Source organism: Dermacentor silvarum, chromosome 11 (assembly GCF_013339745.2).
Source record: "Dermacentor silvarum isolate Dsil-2018 chromosome 11, BIME_Dsil_1.4, whole genome shotgun sequence".
NCBI classification, from domain to species: domain Eukaryota; kingdom Metazoa; phylum Arthropoda; class Arachnida; order Ixodida; family Ixodidae; genus Dermacentor; species Dermacentor silvarum.
The window spans coordinates 110,635,316-110,653,614 of NC_051164.1; the positions used below are offsets into that span (position 1 = coordinate 110,635,316).

Genomic DNA, 18,299 nt, shown 5'->3' on the forward strand with positions numbered 1-18,299 from the left:
ATTATGCTGCCCATGTTGGAGAAGAATTTCTATTTTCTTTTTTCTCTCTTGCGTTTGCCTCTGTTTCCCGCAAGAGTATGTTCCTTGTACGGGCTTTCCGTGCGTGCCGATCGGTAGTCTCCGTGTGACCGCTTCACGCAAGCGTATACTTGCAAGCGAGGCGCTGGCGAGGCAAGCAGTTGATGACGAGTCTTTGGTGCAGGTTCTGTTCGCGCTGGACCAGACGCTGCGGCAACACGAGCGCATCCGGCGTGGCGCGCAACGCTCAGGCTACGGTGCCGACGACCTCATTCGACACTACAACTGCGGAGACCTGGACGCCGTCGTCTTCTCCAGGTACGAAAACGCTCAGCTGGTCCTCCTCTACAGCAGTTCGCTTGTCAGGCGTAGTAGAAAGTGCGCCACGAGCGGTAGCTCTGCCGTATAGCAAACTTGTAATACCAAACCGCCTTCTGTAAACGTTTCTTTCATTTATTTACACAATACAGCCGGCCCAAGTCAGGGCCAATGCAAGGGTGGCATCAAGGACTATTCGTAACAAGCACCGGTGTAAAATAGGAGAACGGCAGTTCATCGTAAAACACAAAGAAAGCGATCTTTACACAACAGCAAACGCGTGACTAACAGTGACAGCAATACTCCTAGTAAAGCTGCGACAAGGGATAGTTAGTGTAACTTCATGGCTGAGCGTTGTCAGCTCGCGCATCACCCTGTCTGTCTGTCTGTCTGTCTTCTTGTACCAGTCTTTCGTCAGAACTTGGCAGCGCGCTCAGCCATGCAGCAATACTCCTTATGAAATACGGTGGCTCTCGCAAAACGGGCAATAGTACCAGAAAAAACAACAGAAACCAATAACTAAATAACTCAATAACTTCTAAACTATAACTCCTAGTTCCTAAAAAAACTTTCCAAGAAATATACAAGCACGGCTTTACTAGTCTCGATCCGAGAGCAGTGTTCGAAACGAAGGCTATCGTTATATTAGTACGTACACGGGCGCTCATAGGAACACTTCCGGTGAGAAGCCGCTGCTTATATCTTGTCCGTAGCGCACACTGAATAAGAAGAGGCAGCGCAACACTTCACTTTGCCGATTGCATAGAAGCTAGTGCACGAGAATTTCTGTAACTATGTCGTCAGGTGAAAATTTTCGAGTTGGCGCCAATACGTAACACGTGAATGTAGAGAACGGTCTGGGCGGACGACCATTCAGTGTAAGCGAGCACGAAAACCCGAGAAATTAATACAAGTTTACACGCATTTGTTATCATTACTACTGTCGATTTCGAAGCCGCATAACAGTGCACCATGCTCATTATTAAACAATTATATCCTCCATATTCAAGCTGTCAGACTGAGGTATATCCATTTCGCAGTTTGCCGACGATAATTTAACTCTGCGCCTTTCGAAATGACCCGTGCATCAATTAATTCGCAATACTAAAGGTACATTTACACTGCACACGATTTAACGCAACATTCCTCGAATCCTTTGGACATTTTGTTTTTTTTTTGAGGCATCAGCTTCGTCTAATCCTTGGAGATGGTCAAGTTGGCCGTCGTATAGGTAATATCTGTGGACTGCTACATGTACCTGTCTCCACAGTTGATGAAATCGAAAAAAAAAGGAACATAAATAGGAGGTGGATTAGCGTTCGAACGCAATGCCAGCCCCGTATTTGACAGCTGGTCATACGCCTACATACGTATACTTGAAACTGAAGTCTTATATGATGTCTCCCTCAGTCACACCTCCTCGTCCGTCCTTTGTAAAGTCTCTACCTCGTTTCGGGGATAGTGTCGAAATATGAATCAAGCGTGAAATAGGAACTTGTCTCCATTACCGCTTCTAGTCACGCACTGCTTAATGTGTTGGCACCTTTGATGCTAGCCACTTATAACCATGACATCTTACGCCTTTGACTTGCACAGCTGAATGCGGTGGTGAAGCTGTATGCGGGTTTAACCAGGGAATGTAGGCCGGCGAATACTGCCTCTGATGCCTCTTTCATAAAACCACATGGAAGTGACCAAGAGGAGTATTCTGTAGATGTCCACCTAGTGAACTGTCCATCCATTTCGGTCACCGCTGATTGGCTGGAGCTGGGCCAGCGAGAAGGAGGCTAGCTTGGGACGCCTGTTTCCTTCTCGCTGGCACCCTCAGCCCAGCATATCAGCACTTCAGCAGAGACTTAATAGACATGTCCGCTAGGTGGACACCTACATAATACCACCCCCCCCCCCCCCTTTCCGCAAAAAAAAAAAGAAAGTCTATCAAACTTGTGTATCAGATAGAGCGAGGAGTAGCCACGACACGATTCTGAAATACAGTAGCCGCTTCCGAAAACTCCAGACACTGAACGTACGCACGTGAAAGCACGCCGCCCCCCCCCCCCCCCTCTCTCTCTCTTTCAGATGTACTATGGTGCCTTTTGCCTTTCGCAGTGGCAGCATTCGGTATTTTTACAACAGTTCAGGAAAGCATTCTTCCTGTTCACGCTTCGCCATGCAAATAATGTCGTGCTGATTCTGTGAAATACAATCAGTGGTTTCCGTCGTCTTTGCTATCTATCTATCCTGTGCCCCTTTTACTCGGCAGTCCCTGCATTTAATCGTTCTCCTGCACTTCCTGGTGTTTCTTCTCTACCATTCGGTGGGCGATTCTTTGTCTTTACAAAATAAATAAAGGAACGGAAAAATTCTGCCTTTAAGTAATGAAGTTCTGTACCCATCCAGTAAAGATTTTCTTCCGCTTTCTTCCTCTCCGCGTGGCTGAATCTTTGCGCTAATGAACACTAAGCCACTTCCGTTCCAAGAGCCTTCCTCACTGAAGCGTGAGAAGCTTTCCCACTGTACACGTGGCACAATAAGGCGGCTTTCTAACACTGTTCCTAGCGTGCAAGGAAGTAAGCTTCACAGGGAAGAACATGGGAACTAAAATGCAATACTTATTGTGGTAGGAATTGTATGGTATGAAAAGAGTGTGAAAAATAAAAAGAATGAATAAATCAAAAATGCTGCTTTCGTAAGTGGAAGTAGATGTAAGTATGGTGAAGTGCCGCTAATTATGTCATCAACACACGGACCTTATTTACCATCTCCGTCAAAATCGTGTCGCCAATGTCCACGGCAAGAGCTCGCCAATGAAAATATGAGCAAATATGAGGGAGTATCCCGCCACAGAGTGAGTCCATGCTAAAAGTATTATCATTAACAAAAAAAGAAAAAAAACACAAGTGATTCTTTTACGAGCACACACTTCTAGAACAGTTTGTCTAATACTGGTGTAGGGACCACAGAAATGCTTCCGCGACGCGGATACGGGTCTTGTCCATCTATTTCCGCGTCGCTTGAAGGCTATTGTCAAAATATCACTACCTCACTGATCATTTCATCGTCACCGCCACCGCCGAGACACGGCGGAACACTTGGCTTTCTTGTGTTGCCCCTGTTTCGCAATTCACCTGACAACTTACCTTGCTTTCATCTTGCGGTTGTCATTATGATGCAGTAAAGTTATGATGATCGCTGTAGTGATGGTGTTGGTGGAGATGATGACGATTGTAATCGTAGTCTAATTATGATAATTGATAGTGACAGCAGTAAGGTGCATTGATTATTAAAACGCACACTAAGTTAGTTTTCCTTCATTTCGTCGCAGACGCACCATCTATCGCGTCACGCGCTGTATCACACACTGCTGTATCATGCACTGTGCTAGGGAGTTTCGACGTCAAGGTGTTCGTATCGTTTCCTGAAACTGCCGCTGGTGCTGTGTTTGGAACGTCTCCAAAAGCACATGGTGCGAAATGAGCAATGACGCATTTAAGGAGCGGCTGAATGCGTGAGTATACGACCGAACGACCGCGGTTGTTGGCACCACCGCAGCGGAGTTGTTAGCGGCGATTTCGTGGGATGTGTTGGCGTCACTCAGTGCATGTCCTGTTGGTTGGTGCAGGGACACGGCGCAGGTGCCTCCGCTGGCGAACACGTCCCTGCGGCTGTCGGCGCGCGAGCTTCGGCTGGCCAGGGACATCGACCGCTACTTCCGGCACGAGCTCATCTACAAGCGCAACCACCGCATGGGCGACCGCGTCCTGCGGCTGCTCAGGGGCAATCCGGGACAGAGCTTCTTCTTCGCCTTCGGCGCAGGTCGGTCCATTCGGCAGAGCGCTGCAGCGTCCGGTGACGGGCAAGCGGAAAGCGAGCAAGGGCGGCGTTATGGTGGTTAATCTAGCCACCATAACCATGTTGGCGGTCCAGTGCAGATATGCAAATGCAAGCAAAGAAAAAAAGATGGAAGTCGGATCCTGTAGTATTGGTCCGTATGCTTTTCGAGCGCAGATTGATGAATACGCAGACAGATGTTTTGTGTAATTTCTAACTGTCGACGTCTTTCTCGCGTTGTGATTAAACATAGAAACCTTAATGCAATCCAGGGGCTGTATTTTGCAATGAATTTATTTTTCTCTAATTCTGATCTTGTCATTCGGTGAGCCGATGTGGCCGACTTGAGTCAACGTCAACGAAAGAGGCGTATGTTCCATTCATTGCTTTGACGAAGCAGCTAAAGTGTCTATTTTCTACTTTATTTTATTTTATTCAGTGTCAATGCTATTAGGGATCATTGCAGGAAAGGCTTTAAATCAACATGCTACGGTCCCTGGATCACCTGTTGAAGTGTTGGTATGTGTGTAGCTGCCTAAGATGAATCCTAAAGAGTGTTGCGGACACCCCTTAAGCCTAAGAGCAGCTGCACTGCGGCCTGGCTGCGATTCCACGTAGCCGTTCAGTAATCCGGCGTCGCGGGCGGCGAGCGGCCAAGAAATGTGACGCCGCAATGTATCACCGCGATCGTCCGCGAAGGATATGTTCCCGTGCGTACTGTATGCATCCTTGAAATGGGGACATGGAGGATTTTCTTGGGTAACGCGGTTGGCCGTGACGGTTCCGTGATTGGACCCTGTAGATTTTAGCTCAGTCTTGCGACTGAACAGTAGAACTTTCAATGTGCGGCTGATGAAGGAGAGTGTCGCCTAAAAGGCAAAAGCGTGTACACTCGCAATAGTTAATCACGCACTGTGTCGTGAACAGACAGATCAGTTTAAAAAGCGATGCACTTATCTTCTACAGGTAACTGCTGCACAAGAAATTTACGAGGGACGCGCCATCATGGCGTATTCTTGGGGTTCGATTTAAATTTGGCCGCCTTCAGTTCTTCAACGTGCCCCGAAACTTCTTGAGCACGGGCGGTTTTCGTTCCAGCTCAATCGCAGTGCCGCATTCTGTAACCGTACCTGCGACCTTCTCCTAGGCGGTTCACCGCCGCTGTTTCACCACTCAGGAACCTGAGACTATAGTTGAGCTCAGTCCGTCGGTCGCTACAGCGTCCTCTTCAGCCTCCGTCTCCGCGAGGGAAGGAAACAGGAACAAGTCGAAAACCAAACGCACGCGCACAACTGCGCCCCGAATGGAAGCGAATCCTTTGTTTCCAACGTTAACTGGAGCGAAAGGCGACGGCGTGGCGCGAGAAATAAATTTTTAAAAATGAAAAGAATAAAGAAAGGGCAGCACCAGCGCTGGTCGCAGCCACTGTAGTGCTGCGTGGATTTCTTCGACTCGACGTCCACACTTATTCGCTTGCTCTCTCCTACCCCCCCCCCCCCCCAAAGCTTCATTTGTTATTATTATTATATACATTTTTTTTGCGTATGGCACGCACGCGCCACATCTTTTCTTCGTCACTTAGCCGAACCACATCTGCGCGCGCCGACCGGGAGGGAGGGAGAGAGAGAGAGAGAAAAGTATAACCGCCCGGACGCAGCAGAAGAGTCTTCCACGTTTGCTTTTCCATGTTCCCGTGAAAGCATCGGCGCTCTTCGCAAGTGCAACAGTCAAGAAAATAGTAATAAAACGATCGAACGAGGAGACGCGTAGAAATAAAAGTTGATGACAAGGACACGGGAACGCCAGGCTGAACAAAAAAGAAGTGCGTAATCATGGAAGAAGAAGAAAAAGAGATTTTCTTTCCGTTGTTGTAACCAACGGAGAACGCATCCTGGCATGAAAAGGTCCGCAAGCGAGACGCATACAGCAGGCTTAAGCAAACGCGCGCTCTGAGCCTTCGCGGCTATTGTTCGCTGGGGAAAAGTTTCGCCAGCAAGGGGCGCGCAAGTGAAAAAAGATAACGCACTTTCGCGGCGGGCGCCGTGTAGCACGATGGGAAAAACTCCCTTCCGCGCGTCCGTTTCCTGAATCAGAAAGAAGGGTATGTTCGCTACGGGACGCCGGGAAGGATCATTTGCGGACCGTCTGTACCAATCATTGGGGCAGGAGTAAGGAAAAAAAAAAAAAAAAACAGACACTAGGCTGGAAACAACCCTCATCACGCAACGCTACGAAGTGTGGAGGTTGGCTGTGCTGTGGGCAGACGAAATGGTAAAACGACCCAAGGTAAATAGTTAGCCCATCCCATTCTTCTCTGTGGTTACGGCATTTCTGCTTCGAAGCACGACTTAGCGGGCGAATGCATTCTGACGGCGATGGAATGCACGGGCAAAAAAAAAAAAGAGCTTGTGTGCTTTTAAAACTTTTATCTAACTGTTTTATACGCAGAAGTTCTTGGATGGAAAGGCCCTGTCTCTCGTACATTTAGCAATAGGTTGGTCGCATTGCTTACTATGTAGTGCATGTTAAAGAACTTCGGGTGAACCAGAGCCTCCGCGCTCAGTTTGTTTTTCCTTGTTATTAGGAGTTAAACACAGAGTTACTGTGTCAAATAATTAGCCTACTTTAATGGATAGGTATACCGCGTCCCCGTAGGGACATATTCTGTTTAACTGCTGAGTTTGTTCTCTGGAACGGTGTTATTTCATTAAAGGTCCGGCATTCGTATAGGTTCCAGGTATAATGCGTTTTGAGCACTAGTTATTTTATCAACGTTGATCTGTTGAACGTTATGTATTTTTGTTTAGATTACGATTATCTTGTGTTTTAAAATAACAGATTCTATTTCTCAGCGCAACATAAACTAAGATTTTTCACAGTCTTCTGGGTTAAACTTCACGCGTGAATTGAAAAATAACGCTTCAGTAAAGTTTTTTATCGGTGTTTTCGGGCGCATGACATGTGTACTGTTCTCTTCCTACGCTTTTAAAGAGTCGTTTTTAAGTTCTTCGTCCGATCATTATCAGACAGCCTCTCATTAACCTTAATTGTCGATTCTGCGCTGAGAAAATGTCTTCTGCACAAAATGAGGCACATATTTTTCTACGGTTTACTCGTTTGAAGATCATCGCGTTTACTTAATCCACCTTTTTTTTTTCCTTTCTTCCGGGCGACTGGCCAGCAAGTCTGCCTGCTCGCGTGTTAAGCCTAAGCAGCCGTACAATGTATTTGCGATGTCCTGTGCACACGGTATCTCTTTCCTCTTCAAAAAGATTGCGAGCACTTTCTAAGTGGATGTTTTCTTCTGCGGTATAGAAACAGTTGGAAAGGCCCGTACTCTGACTAAGATGACTAGCCTTCAACCTGGTAGGATTCGTTTCGATGTAAAACACTGTCATCGTTCTAGCACACGTGCGGATGGCCTTGTTTATAAAACTGCCATTTTTCTTTTTTCCTTGTGGAGTGATTTATAACGGAAAAAGTCCCTCGATGAACACAGCTGCGACAGCACAGTAACAGTTTAAACGGTAATCCCTGCCTACATGTCTGCTCATTCCAAGTAACGTGGAAGCAAACCACTCTTTGATGGCGGCAGCGATGATGATAAAGCTCCAGGATCAGAAAGCGTGCAAGATTGTTAGATCAATTCTAACTACAGGAGAAACCGTTGTATACCTGTGTGCATCAGCTCCCTCGACATATGTTTGGGATTTCGAGGTTGATTCGCATGCGACTCCATTCCTGTGAACGTTGGCGCGAGCAATTTGGCATTGTACGTATGACATGCCTCGCGTTTTCTATTAAAAGCTTTCTGGTGTCAGGGCTTGTTCCATTTACTGAAATCGCGTTTTCGTGCTGTTCAAAACGCGAGTGTTAACTAAAACAAGAGAGCACTTCACAGGAAGATGGATGCTTGACGTGATTAAGAAGTGCTACAACAAGAAATGTCGCTGAAGCCAACGTTTCAACAAAAGGACTCGTCAGGGCAGCAATTGCTTTTAGCGTGGAAAGAGGAAAAAAAATGTATAAACGTTTTCATTTTCTTTCTCATCCTGTAGTTTGAAACGCTTTAACAATCTCAGATTCCTGTTGGTTCTTGAACCTTATTATCACATTCATTCTTCAAAAACAGTTGCTGCCCTGACGAAGACAAGTTCCATTGTCGAAACGTTAGCTTCAACGACTTTCCTTGTTCTAGACTATAGAGTGTTAGCAGAGTTCTCTAATACCTTTGTTATAATACACAAGTTGTAAAAGTATTAAATAACTCTGGTGTTAACCAAGTGGCTCGCGTTGCTGCAGCTCATTGAACTTGTGTACCACGCGCAGGTCACTTCCTTGGCAACAACACGGTGCTGGACTTCGTGCGCCAGGGTGGGTTCGACATCGAACACATCGTGGCCACCAGGAGCATACCGGAGTGAGAAATGTGCCTGCTTCTCTGGACACCAACATTAAAACAAACAACCTCGCCTCGCACTTTCTGCCTTCCAAGCTTAGCGGCGGTATAGTCTCAATATATATATATATATATTATCTTTAAATGATACATGCGGATAAAGCAAACCCGCCGTCAATCTAAGGATAGCGACGAGCACTGTACATTACCTTAATACGACTGCGACGAAAGGGCAACATCCGTAGTGGACTTTGTTTATTAATGTTAATGCGAAAGCCTTATATGCCCCATTACGCGAAAATCCATCGGCGTGACCGCATGATGGTACCAAAAAGTGGTCGATGCCGCAGAGAGTAAAAAGATTCCACAAAAATCACGGATTGACGTCGCATTTCACGGGGAGGTTCTTGTAAACAAGGTAATTAAATTACTGGCTTTGAAAAGAACATTTGTTATATTTCGGTCTGGGTGGGAGTTGAAACCCGGGCATCCGGGGTGCGAGACCAGCACGCTTCCATGACGCCACGGCGGCCGCACGGTTCTGGCTTGCTAAATGTGTGCCTATAAAAAAAAGACGCAGTTTCATCCGAAAAGCGAAGGAATCATTGCGATAGCAAATTAGTGGACAGCTATACAACAAAGTAAGGATAGTAGTTTTAACGGCCGTATAAACTTGTAAACATAGGCACACGAAGTAAATTAACAAGCATGGTGTCACGCGCGCACAAGCAAACATGAACGCATCTCACTCGTTGACCGCGGAAACTCGCTGTCAAAGCGCTGGAGTGAGTCAGTGCGGCAGCAGCAGCGAGCGAATTGAGCTTTTTGCTGGCACTCGCATCAACGCGATCTTAGCCTTGGGAGGCCGTCCTCGCTCGAGCTGACTTGGAGATCCAGAAGGGTCTCTTAAACCATGCTGAGCGTACGGCAACGGCCACTGGAGTCCTGGACTAGGGACCCACCCTTCCCACTCCTCTTGCCTTTTCTATTTATTCAATAAAGCTGTTCATTCATTCATAGCCACGTAATGACAGGGAGGGCGGACTCTGCTTCCGCTGCAGATGGCTTTCAAGACACAGCCGCGCCGGCGGGCGCTCGAGGCGCAACACGCTCCCCCCCCCCCCCTCCCTACCTACCCCCCGGAGCCTTCCGGCACGGCGGGAGCGCGCGGCCCCTCCACCTGCCCACCTTCCTCCCGGAGCCTTCCCGCCCAGCGGGAGCGCGCGGTCGCAGTAAAGCGCGGCCCCTTCACCTCCCTACCCTCCCTCTGGAGCGTCGTGCGCGACTGGAAGACTGCGCGCTTCCTGCCCGCTTCCCGCCCTTGCGTGCGCGAGCCGCGAATGCGATTGCCGGGTCACCGTCACATGCTTTCACTCGCACATACAGCGCGCGGCGACGACTTTATCGCCCATGGACTTTATACGGAACCTCACGGCGACGACGATGGTGACGACCGAAATGCGCCTGGAGTGTCAATATAATTGCTATTGCAATCAAATAGTGCGTGCGTGATTGCGCACGTCAGGTCGCAGCCATCTCGCTGACTAAAGGTGTGGCCTAGTGCGTGCCTCATTGGGCACGTGACTGCGACGACAATGGGGAGGCGCCGGGCGGCGCCACGTCATGAGTGAATAAAATGAGCGCGTTCATGACGCTCTGAGGTCTACAAACGCTATAATTATTTCGCATTCACACACGTAAGCAATCTTAAGTAGTCTGTCTGCCGATTTTTTTTTTTCTTTGCGGAGGTTCAGCACCTAAACTTGAGTCTTTTAAAAATATTTCTCGTTCAAGAATTGCACCACAAGGCATTTCAGGGACATTTTTCATGAAGCAGAAAGCGTGTAGTGCCACCGTCTAGCTATAGCGGGAGTGTTTACTCGTAGCAGCGCACGTAGTGATGGCCAGGAGATGACCAGTGGAATGACCGTGGAAATACGAGTTGTACGTGCATTGTGCGCTCGAGTTTAAATCGGCGCTTCGAGCAGCTACAGCTTGATTCCGTCACTTCGGCCACGGCTATGTGCGAAACGGAATTGAACCTGACGATCGACTAAGAGTATCCGTTCGAAACGTGTAATTATAGACGTTGCTTGGGGCGCCTCGCTGCAGAGGCTTCCACAGGTTCTTGCAAGCCGACGCTTGTACATGTGATGCCTATAAAATGTCACAGTTTCGCCCTAAGGGCGAAGCAATGAATGCGATAGCAACACAGCAATGTCATACGAAGTAAGGTGAGCGGCTTTGGTAGCAATATGAATTGTAGTAAACATGAGCTGATTAAGTAAGCAGGTGTGCTGCGGCGTAAGTAGACCGACATGAAGAGAGACTCGATGACCACGAGAAGGCGCGTGTGAAACGGTGGTGTTGATGAGAAGCGCTCCCCGTGGGTAGCGCGTGCGAAGGGACACACCTGTAGCGCTGCACTGCCGATCTGGGCAGCATTGCATGTGTAGCGTGCGTTGGAAAATGTGGCCCGACTATTACTAACTGAATGAACAAGCGTGGTGTGAGCGCGCACAAGCAAACATGAATAGATCACATTGAATGACGGCAGACAACGACTGCCAAAACGCTGGCAGCAAGCGCATACGCCGCAGCGGGAGAAGGTACTACGTGCGGTCTATCGCTTCAACGGAAACTGAGCGGCGAATGAAGCGCGCATACAAAGGTCAGAGCCGTGTGGAGATAAGAGACGGTGCGGGCGAGCGACGAGCGCGGTTGTTGGCAGAGTAGAAGTGCCCCCCCCCCCCCCACCCGCTTCATCCGTCGCTGGCTTCCCGCTTCCTTGCTTGCGCGTGGGAGATTGAGTGGAAAATTCCCCTTCGCCCGGTTGCAAAATAGGCCTTTGGTGCCGGAGCGCAGCGTCGCACCGCCTTCCCCCGCACGCTTCCGCTCGGGCATACGGCGCGCGGCGAAGATTTTATCTATACGGAACCTCACGGCGACGGCGACGGCAGAAATCCGGTTGAAGTGTCCATATAATTGCTATCGCAATAAAATAAGAAGCAGCTAGAGACCACACTGTGTGTATGAGAAGGATCGTTCTGGCAGGCGGTTGGAATTGTCCAGAACGGCTCTTTGAACGCTTGGTCGACGCCGTGATAGACTGGGGCGTTGCGCGGGCGAAGTGATTCTCTTCACGCCCGTGGCAATGTTCACACTACACATGTCATCGGTTGCATCTTGGGCGGGTATTCCACGTTGATGTTGCCGCACGGTGACATAAAGATACACTTCTTGAAACGGCTTTCGATTTTTGACGGAGCGATAGTGTCTCGCTCTGGTTTAAGCGCGGTCAGCGCGTCTGGAGCAATATATATAGACAACTATAAATTCTAAAAACTTAATCTGGGCGTGCTAGTATGGCTTAACGTTGGAAACAGAGCACCAACATACGAAGCCGGTACTTAGTGTGTTAGCGCTCTTTTCTTTTTTTTTTAACAACGATGTACTTGTAAATCAGCTCCTGGCGATACAACTAAATTCGAATCATCCGATATTCCATACTTGTTCCAACCAACGACTTTTCCTTTAATTTAACTGAAGGCACAATAGTTCTTTTAAAGGATATATAATGATCGAATTAACAGATAACCAATTCCTTGAGCTTTTGTCCCATGGGCTTGATTGAGTTGTTTAATGTTTTTTTTTCTTGTCATCTTAATATCAATTCAACCAGCCCATGAGCAAGCGCTGATGTGCTGATCAGTAGCAAGCGCTGCATGTACCAGGACTGACATCTTCAGCTTTCATCAAACTCGTCTCTTCACGGTGCCGCGGTTTCTGCGTATGAAATTAGGCTGCTGCGCAGAGACACAAGGACAAAAGGAGGGAAACGAACGTACACGAGGGGACATAGCGTCGTCCTGACCCTGCTTTTTGTCCCGATGTCTTTGAGCGCAAAGTGATCTTGTGGCTACCCCCCCCCCCCCTTTCTCTTTCCCTCCCGGTGCAAGGGTGAAGAAAGACGGCGAGCAGGAGAGCTCGTGGCCGGACCCTGCGGAGGTGCTTGGCGACCAGCAGCAGTCTGCGCCCGACCAAGCACCGGGCTGGCGACGCAGGAAGGCCAAGAAAAGGCCCTTTCTTTCGTCGCCTCCCACCACCACCAGGCCGCGGAAGTTCAACGACCTCTGGGTGCGCCTGGACTCCACCTGGTAAGCAGACGCTCGCCTCGCTGTTCTTGCCAATCACGTATGTACAGCCCAGGACGTATCCTGATATCACAGATAGATTCAGGGTTCCCGACGTCTGGAAACGTAGCTCGAAGGGAAATCAAGGAAAGCAGTAAATCAAGCTGATGTAGACAGTAAATGGTACTTTCATCGACAGCCTTTATAAGCAAGATAGAATGCCTACGCTGTAGCTATTCGTATAGCTATTGCTGACGCTATAACTACTATATACTTTTTAAGAAAATATATGGCGAATACGTCAGATATATTAGCGATCTGACTAAGTCAATGTACCAGCCCGCTGCGAGATGACGCAACAGTCAGAAGCATCTTCAGTAAATCGTAATTCCCGCTTTATATCCATACGATATAACGGGGCTTTCCAATGAGTCGGTGCTGGAATCGAGACGATAAAAGAGAGATAAGACTCACACCTTCCCGCGCCGCAGAAGCTCAGCAGAATTAAATGCTCGAAAAGCGCTCTGCCGGTGTATACACTGTGTCCTGTGTTCATGCGTTTGCTCCAGTCTTGTTCTTCCGTAGTTGCCAGCAAAAATCCTTGTACAGACAGGCGCTTAGGAGAGGGCTGTTCGGCCCTCTAGAAACCGCTATTACACGGAAGCTTTGCGAACGACATGCTTGGCTATCAGCAACGCGCTCGTGCGCTTTATGTGTGCAGGCGTCCCCGGTCGCTGCCTGCCGAGGCCCTGGGTGCGCGCGCCTCGGCACCAGGCCGTGTCGCTCAAGCTGTGGCGCGGACACCGGGGAGCGGCTGCCGCCAGCACGAGCCAGACGACGATCCTGGTCGCCCTCGCTTCCTGTTTCGCCGCGAACATAGGCAGGGGCTGCTTCCCGCCCTGAGCCGGCAGCTGAAGCCTGCGGTTCCGCGCCGGCCATTAAAGGGGTCAGCAACGGCAAGCAGTCTGCCAAGCTACGCTTCTGTGCGTAGGGTGCCGATGAAGTGACAGTGTGTACTCACCAACAATGGGAAACAGTTTTCTGTCTCCAATTTGCTGTCAGCATGGGCGTGTACTCAGTTTGTGGTGGTGCGCTCAATGATCAGGCGGACAAGATCCCTCCCGTGTGTCTGCTATGCCGTGTGCGGTCATGACTGCAGACCAAAGTGACGGTGTGCTGACTGACATGCAGCAAAGCTTCCACGCACAATCAAGAGTTCAGCCATCTTCGTCTGTTAAAACTTGATTTGGCTGCGCTGAGCGTTCTCCAAAGTGCCGGGATCACCTTCTTGTGACCCGGGAGGCGGGAAGAGATACCGATCATGGAGCGAGCCGCGCAGCTAAATATTTTTGGACGACACCGAAGACGATTTACAATGCGCTGTTCTTAAGTGCGCGAATGCTAACTGGGTGGCGTTACTATACCACGAGGTCAATCGCTATGAACTGGCGTCTGCGATCACCGGCTGGCCGCACGTCATTCTAAGCGCTCGGAAGAGGCACCGGGAAGCTGCCGCTAGGGTGATTACTCTAACACTGCCGCACAAAACTACGGGTTTATCGAGAGATGAGAGGACAACGTGTACTTACCTCGCAGGGAGAGCAGCGGCATCCATATAGGTATACGTGAATACAGTTTCACCTAGGTCCGCGCACGGCAGTACGTTCGCGGTCGAACCGTCGTCACACTTTCCGACAGAAAAACTACCGTTCGCAAAAGAATCTAGCCGATAACGCCTGCTCCTTTCACTGTGATTTGGCGTCACGCGCAGGAAACGGAAGAACCATACGAGCAGGAAGCTCTTTCGATAACCCTTGCCCCTTTTAAGTTCGAATCAGTGGTTCGAATGTAGTCGCACATCTGCATGTGAAAGATGCTTCGTCTTCCAATCGAGAAACTTTTGTGACGAGCATAAAAGAATTCAAACAATGCAAAAAGAAAGAAAAAAAAAGAAACAGGAAATCAAAAGCTGGGCTCTTTTTCAGCTGCCTCTAGTCTGCAAGTATTCACAGCAATACCGAGCTACATGCAGGATGCCGAGACTTCATGCAGAAGGCTACCTGCAATATGCGCAAATCTTTCTCATGACAGTTTTTCTTTCCTTCAAGTCGACCACACAAGAGTGTTTCATTATCATTAAATCTCAAATGTGTGTACCATTCCATTACAAAGCTCAGTGTGTGTCCTCCTGACCTCTGGCCGCTGGCGACGACCGACCGTGTCGTCAGTCCGTACGTGCAACAAAGTTGAAAAATGATTTCAGTCCTACCGTGCCATGATTTACAACAAGAAAAGGTAGAGTACAGTTGCTTGACTAACGCGGTTACCGACACGGAAAGAGGTACCGTGAACGGCTAGGGCCTACGACACAACTAGAACCACCAGAAAAACGAAACCACCTTTATGTTTACGACAATGCAACAGAGCACAAAAAAAAAAAGAATGCGCAAACGAGCTGTCAGGAATTATAAACGGGAAAGCTGATGTACTTTTTGTTAACCAGTAGAAAAGAAAAAGAAATGCAGATGTCGGGACATTTCGCCATCCCGACTAGGCCAAGTCGGGACGCGGGACATTTGCTCGAAAGTCGGGACTATCCCGACAACTTCGGGACGGTTGGCAACCCTAGTCTATTGCCGGACCATCTCTGAAGTACTGTGGGCGTCAAACGTCTACGGACCGCGGTATCTCGGAAAAAAACGTAGGATTTTCAAGCAGTTTCTGACGGTGACCAGTAAAACCGTACACTGTATGCTATTCGCGTGTATACTATGTACAGTCTGGAAATACGAATACAAGGCTGCGTGCGGCCAGGCTTCTGAAATATTCAGCGTTCTTTCTCATATACCGCGGTACGGAACCTTCTGAGGCTGACCGTACACATGCGAGCAGGCAGGGCAGTAAGAACAAACACCTTGCGGGCGCATTCTCGCCTCGGCGCACAAAAGTACCGCCATCTACTCTTTCCTCCGTCGTCTCCTCTCCTAAAGCGCGTGCTTTTTTTTTTCTTTTTTTTGCTTGCTAAAGCAAGTCGACGGTGGCGGCCCTAGAAAGTCCACGCTGAAACTTTCAGGCCGGGCGCGCGCCGCCACCGGCAACTGCGGCTGCGCAGAGGACTTTCAACATGGCTCTGAGGCGAAATATATATATATATATATATATATATATATATATATATATATATATATATATATATATATATATATATATATATATTGAAAGACGGAAGACGACTAGGACAGGCAGCACTGGCAGACCCGTTTATTCCACCGGCACGGCCGAGGCTCAAACACGAAGAAGAAGAGAAACAGGGATGATGATGGCTATATACAAATGAGAACGATGAAGTACGTGAAATGTGCTTACAATATATATATATATATATATATATGAACGAGAAGAAAGGGAACCGAGGGGCCCGATTTTTATTAATCATATCATAAGAAGCCAGCAAACATTGACACCAAGAACAACATAGGGGAAATTACTTGCACACACTAATTGAATTAAAGAAATGATAAATTAATGGAAAATGAAAACGGATGAAAAAACAACTGTCCGCAGTATATATATATATATATATATATATATATATATATATATATATATATATATATATATATATATATATATATATATATAAAGAAGGCAAAGCGCGCGCTATCATCGTCCAATCGGAGATACAGGAGAGAGCAAAGCGGCGTTGATCAAAGGATGGCGGTACTTTTACGGCGCACGCATCCAGCACGCCTCCGCCCGAGAAAAGCGAGTTGGTGTAAACCCGCTCGTGTCTTGTTGGAAGTAGCGAACCGAAGTAAACTGAAATATTTTACTCGCCTTAGAAGTGAATAAGGGTGTAAACCTGTCGATAACTGAAACCCTTACGCACCTTTTCGGTGCGAGTGTGTGAGGTATAGACCGATTGTCACATTCATTCACTTTTAAGGGTGTAAAATATGTTAGTGTAGGTGTAAGGGTTTGATTTATTGGCAGATTTGCACATTTATCCATTTTTAAGGGCGTAAAATATTTTACAGTGTAGGCTGCAACCAGAAGCCGTAAGATATGCCGATGGTACTCCATCAGCGCAGGACTCAACACGCAGAGCAGGACACACAACCTGACAGGACACTGTTCCGTTCAGAAAGTTTTGTTCTGAGTGGGATACCATGACCTGCACAACGAGACAGGCCTAGTGCGGCGAAGTGCCGCTGTTGACACTTCCCTTCTCACTGTCGTTTGCAGGCGATGCAGTTGCTACCTGCTAGTTAGGTCCAAGCCTTAGTCAATATTCTTTGCCATCAGGAATGAACTTTTTAATGGCGTAATTAGGCATCGGCAATATTATCCTTTTGTATATTACAGGCTAAAAGGCACATTCAACGATCTATTTATGGAAATACGTGCGAGAAGTGGCAGATAAAAGAACTAATACTGAATTAATGTAATCGTTAAGCCGTAAATGTAATGCACTGATACAGCGTTCACATTGGTAATTAGCAATGTAACTTTCGTTGTATTTCTGCAGCATTCGACACCCGATTTCATTTAAGTATCCGCGAAATAACTTCAGTACAGGGCAAATGAATATTGGTCAAATACACGCAAGTTGCGCATCCAAAAGCCGAGAGCTTGGCATGTCTGCGTCTAGCTTACTCCACGCACTGACTGGAGTAGTGAGTATACCCCAAGCTCAAACCAGTGTATATGGGTGCCTGTCCGGCCAGTTCCGCAGACAATGTGCGATATGCAGGTCTCATACCCGTATAATGTGACAACTACATGACACGCATTTCTGTCTTACTGCTCGACGTGGCGTCGACCGGTGTCAGCAAGTCCTATTTCACATGGCGTGAAACCACGTAGTTAGTGCGACCGAAGTGCATGCTGTGAAAATTGCCCTCGAAGCACTACCTTACACACACACATGCGCCACCGTATCGCGCCGTCACGTCGAACATACCACTGAGACACATTTTACAGCTGCTGTTTAAAGAAGCCTTGCAACGACTTTTGAATGCGGTTAGTGAACAACTTTACTCGTCAGACAAGCGCATTAATGCCAGATCCGAATGTTCCCGCATCGGAGTGTACGACTTCGCTCAAAAGACCGCCTGCTCTTACCTTCAACATCCTGTGATCGCGGCGGATCGCAATGCACACGGACTACAGGTGGCGCGCGAGGCGATCCATGATGGCGGACCGAGAGAGTATCAGAATAGGCGACTGCGCGTCCGTGTGGTAGCACGCCGGGCTTTTTTTCATCATTCTCGTCGCACGCCGAGTGTATTCTTATTTTTCAGATTTTCTTCTCATCGGCTGTGGAATGCCGCTGCATAACCAAAAGCGTGCATAACGAGAAGTGCGTGCGTGCTTGTTATTTTACGGCGAATGACGCCCTTAGCCTTTCTGAATTATGCATGCGACACGAAGCGTATCTAGGAACGAACGCTATGGCTGGAGTGCAGCGTTTTCGGTTTAAGTAAGGAAACGTGCACCGATCATGGAACAACAGAGAGCTGAGCTAGTTGGTAAAGATTCATAATGCAAAATAGGTAAGGCGTGCAGACACGGACACAAGAGCAGTGGACAACGCAAAC

The 18,299-nt window shown here is 48.2% G+C and overlaps 1 protein-coding gene across 1 annotated transcript in view; it reads left to right on the forward strand.

Annotated features, from left to right (window-relative positions):
• LOC119433670 (metalloprotease TIKI1) overlaps positions 1 to 15,131 on the forward strand; it is a 128,114-nt gene extending 112,983 nt beyond the window's left edge. The window contains exons 5-9 of the mRNA XM_037700922.2: positions 203 to 336; positions 3,959 to 4,152; positions 8,497 to 8,587; positions 12,526 to 12,723; positions 13,421 to 15,131. Coding sequence (XP_037556850.1) covers positions 203 to 336; positions 3,959 to 4,152; positions 8,497 to 8,587; positions 12,526 to 12,723; positions 13,421 to 13,706 — 903 coding nt within the window. The 3' untranslated portion in view covers positions 13,707 to 15,131. The remainder of the gene's footprint in view (positions 1 to 202; positions 337 to 3,958; positions 4,153 to 8,496; positions 8,588 to 12,525; positions 12,724 to 13,420) is intronic.
• The last annotated feature ends 3,168 nt before the right edge of the window (positions 15,132 to 18,299 follow it).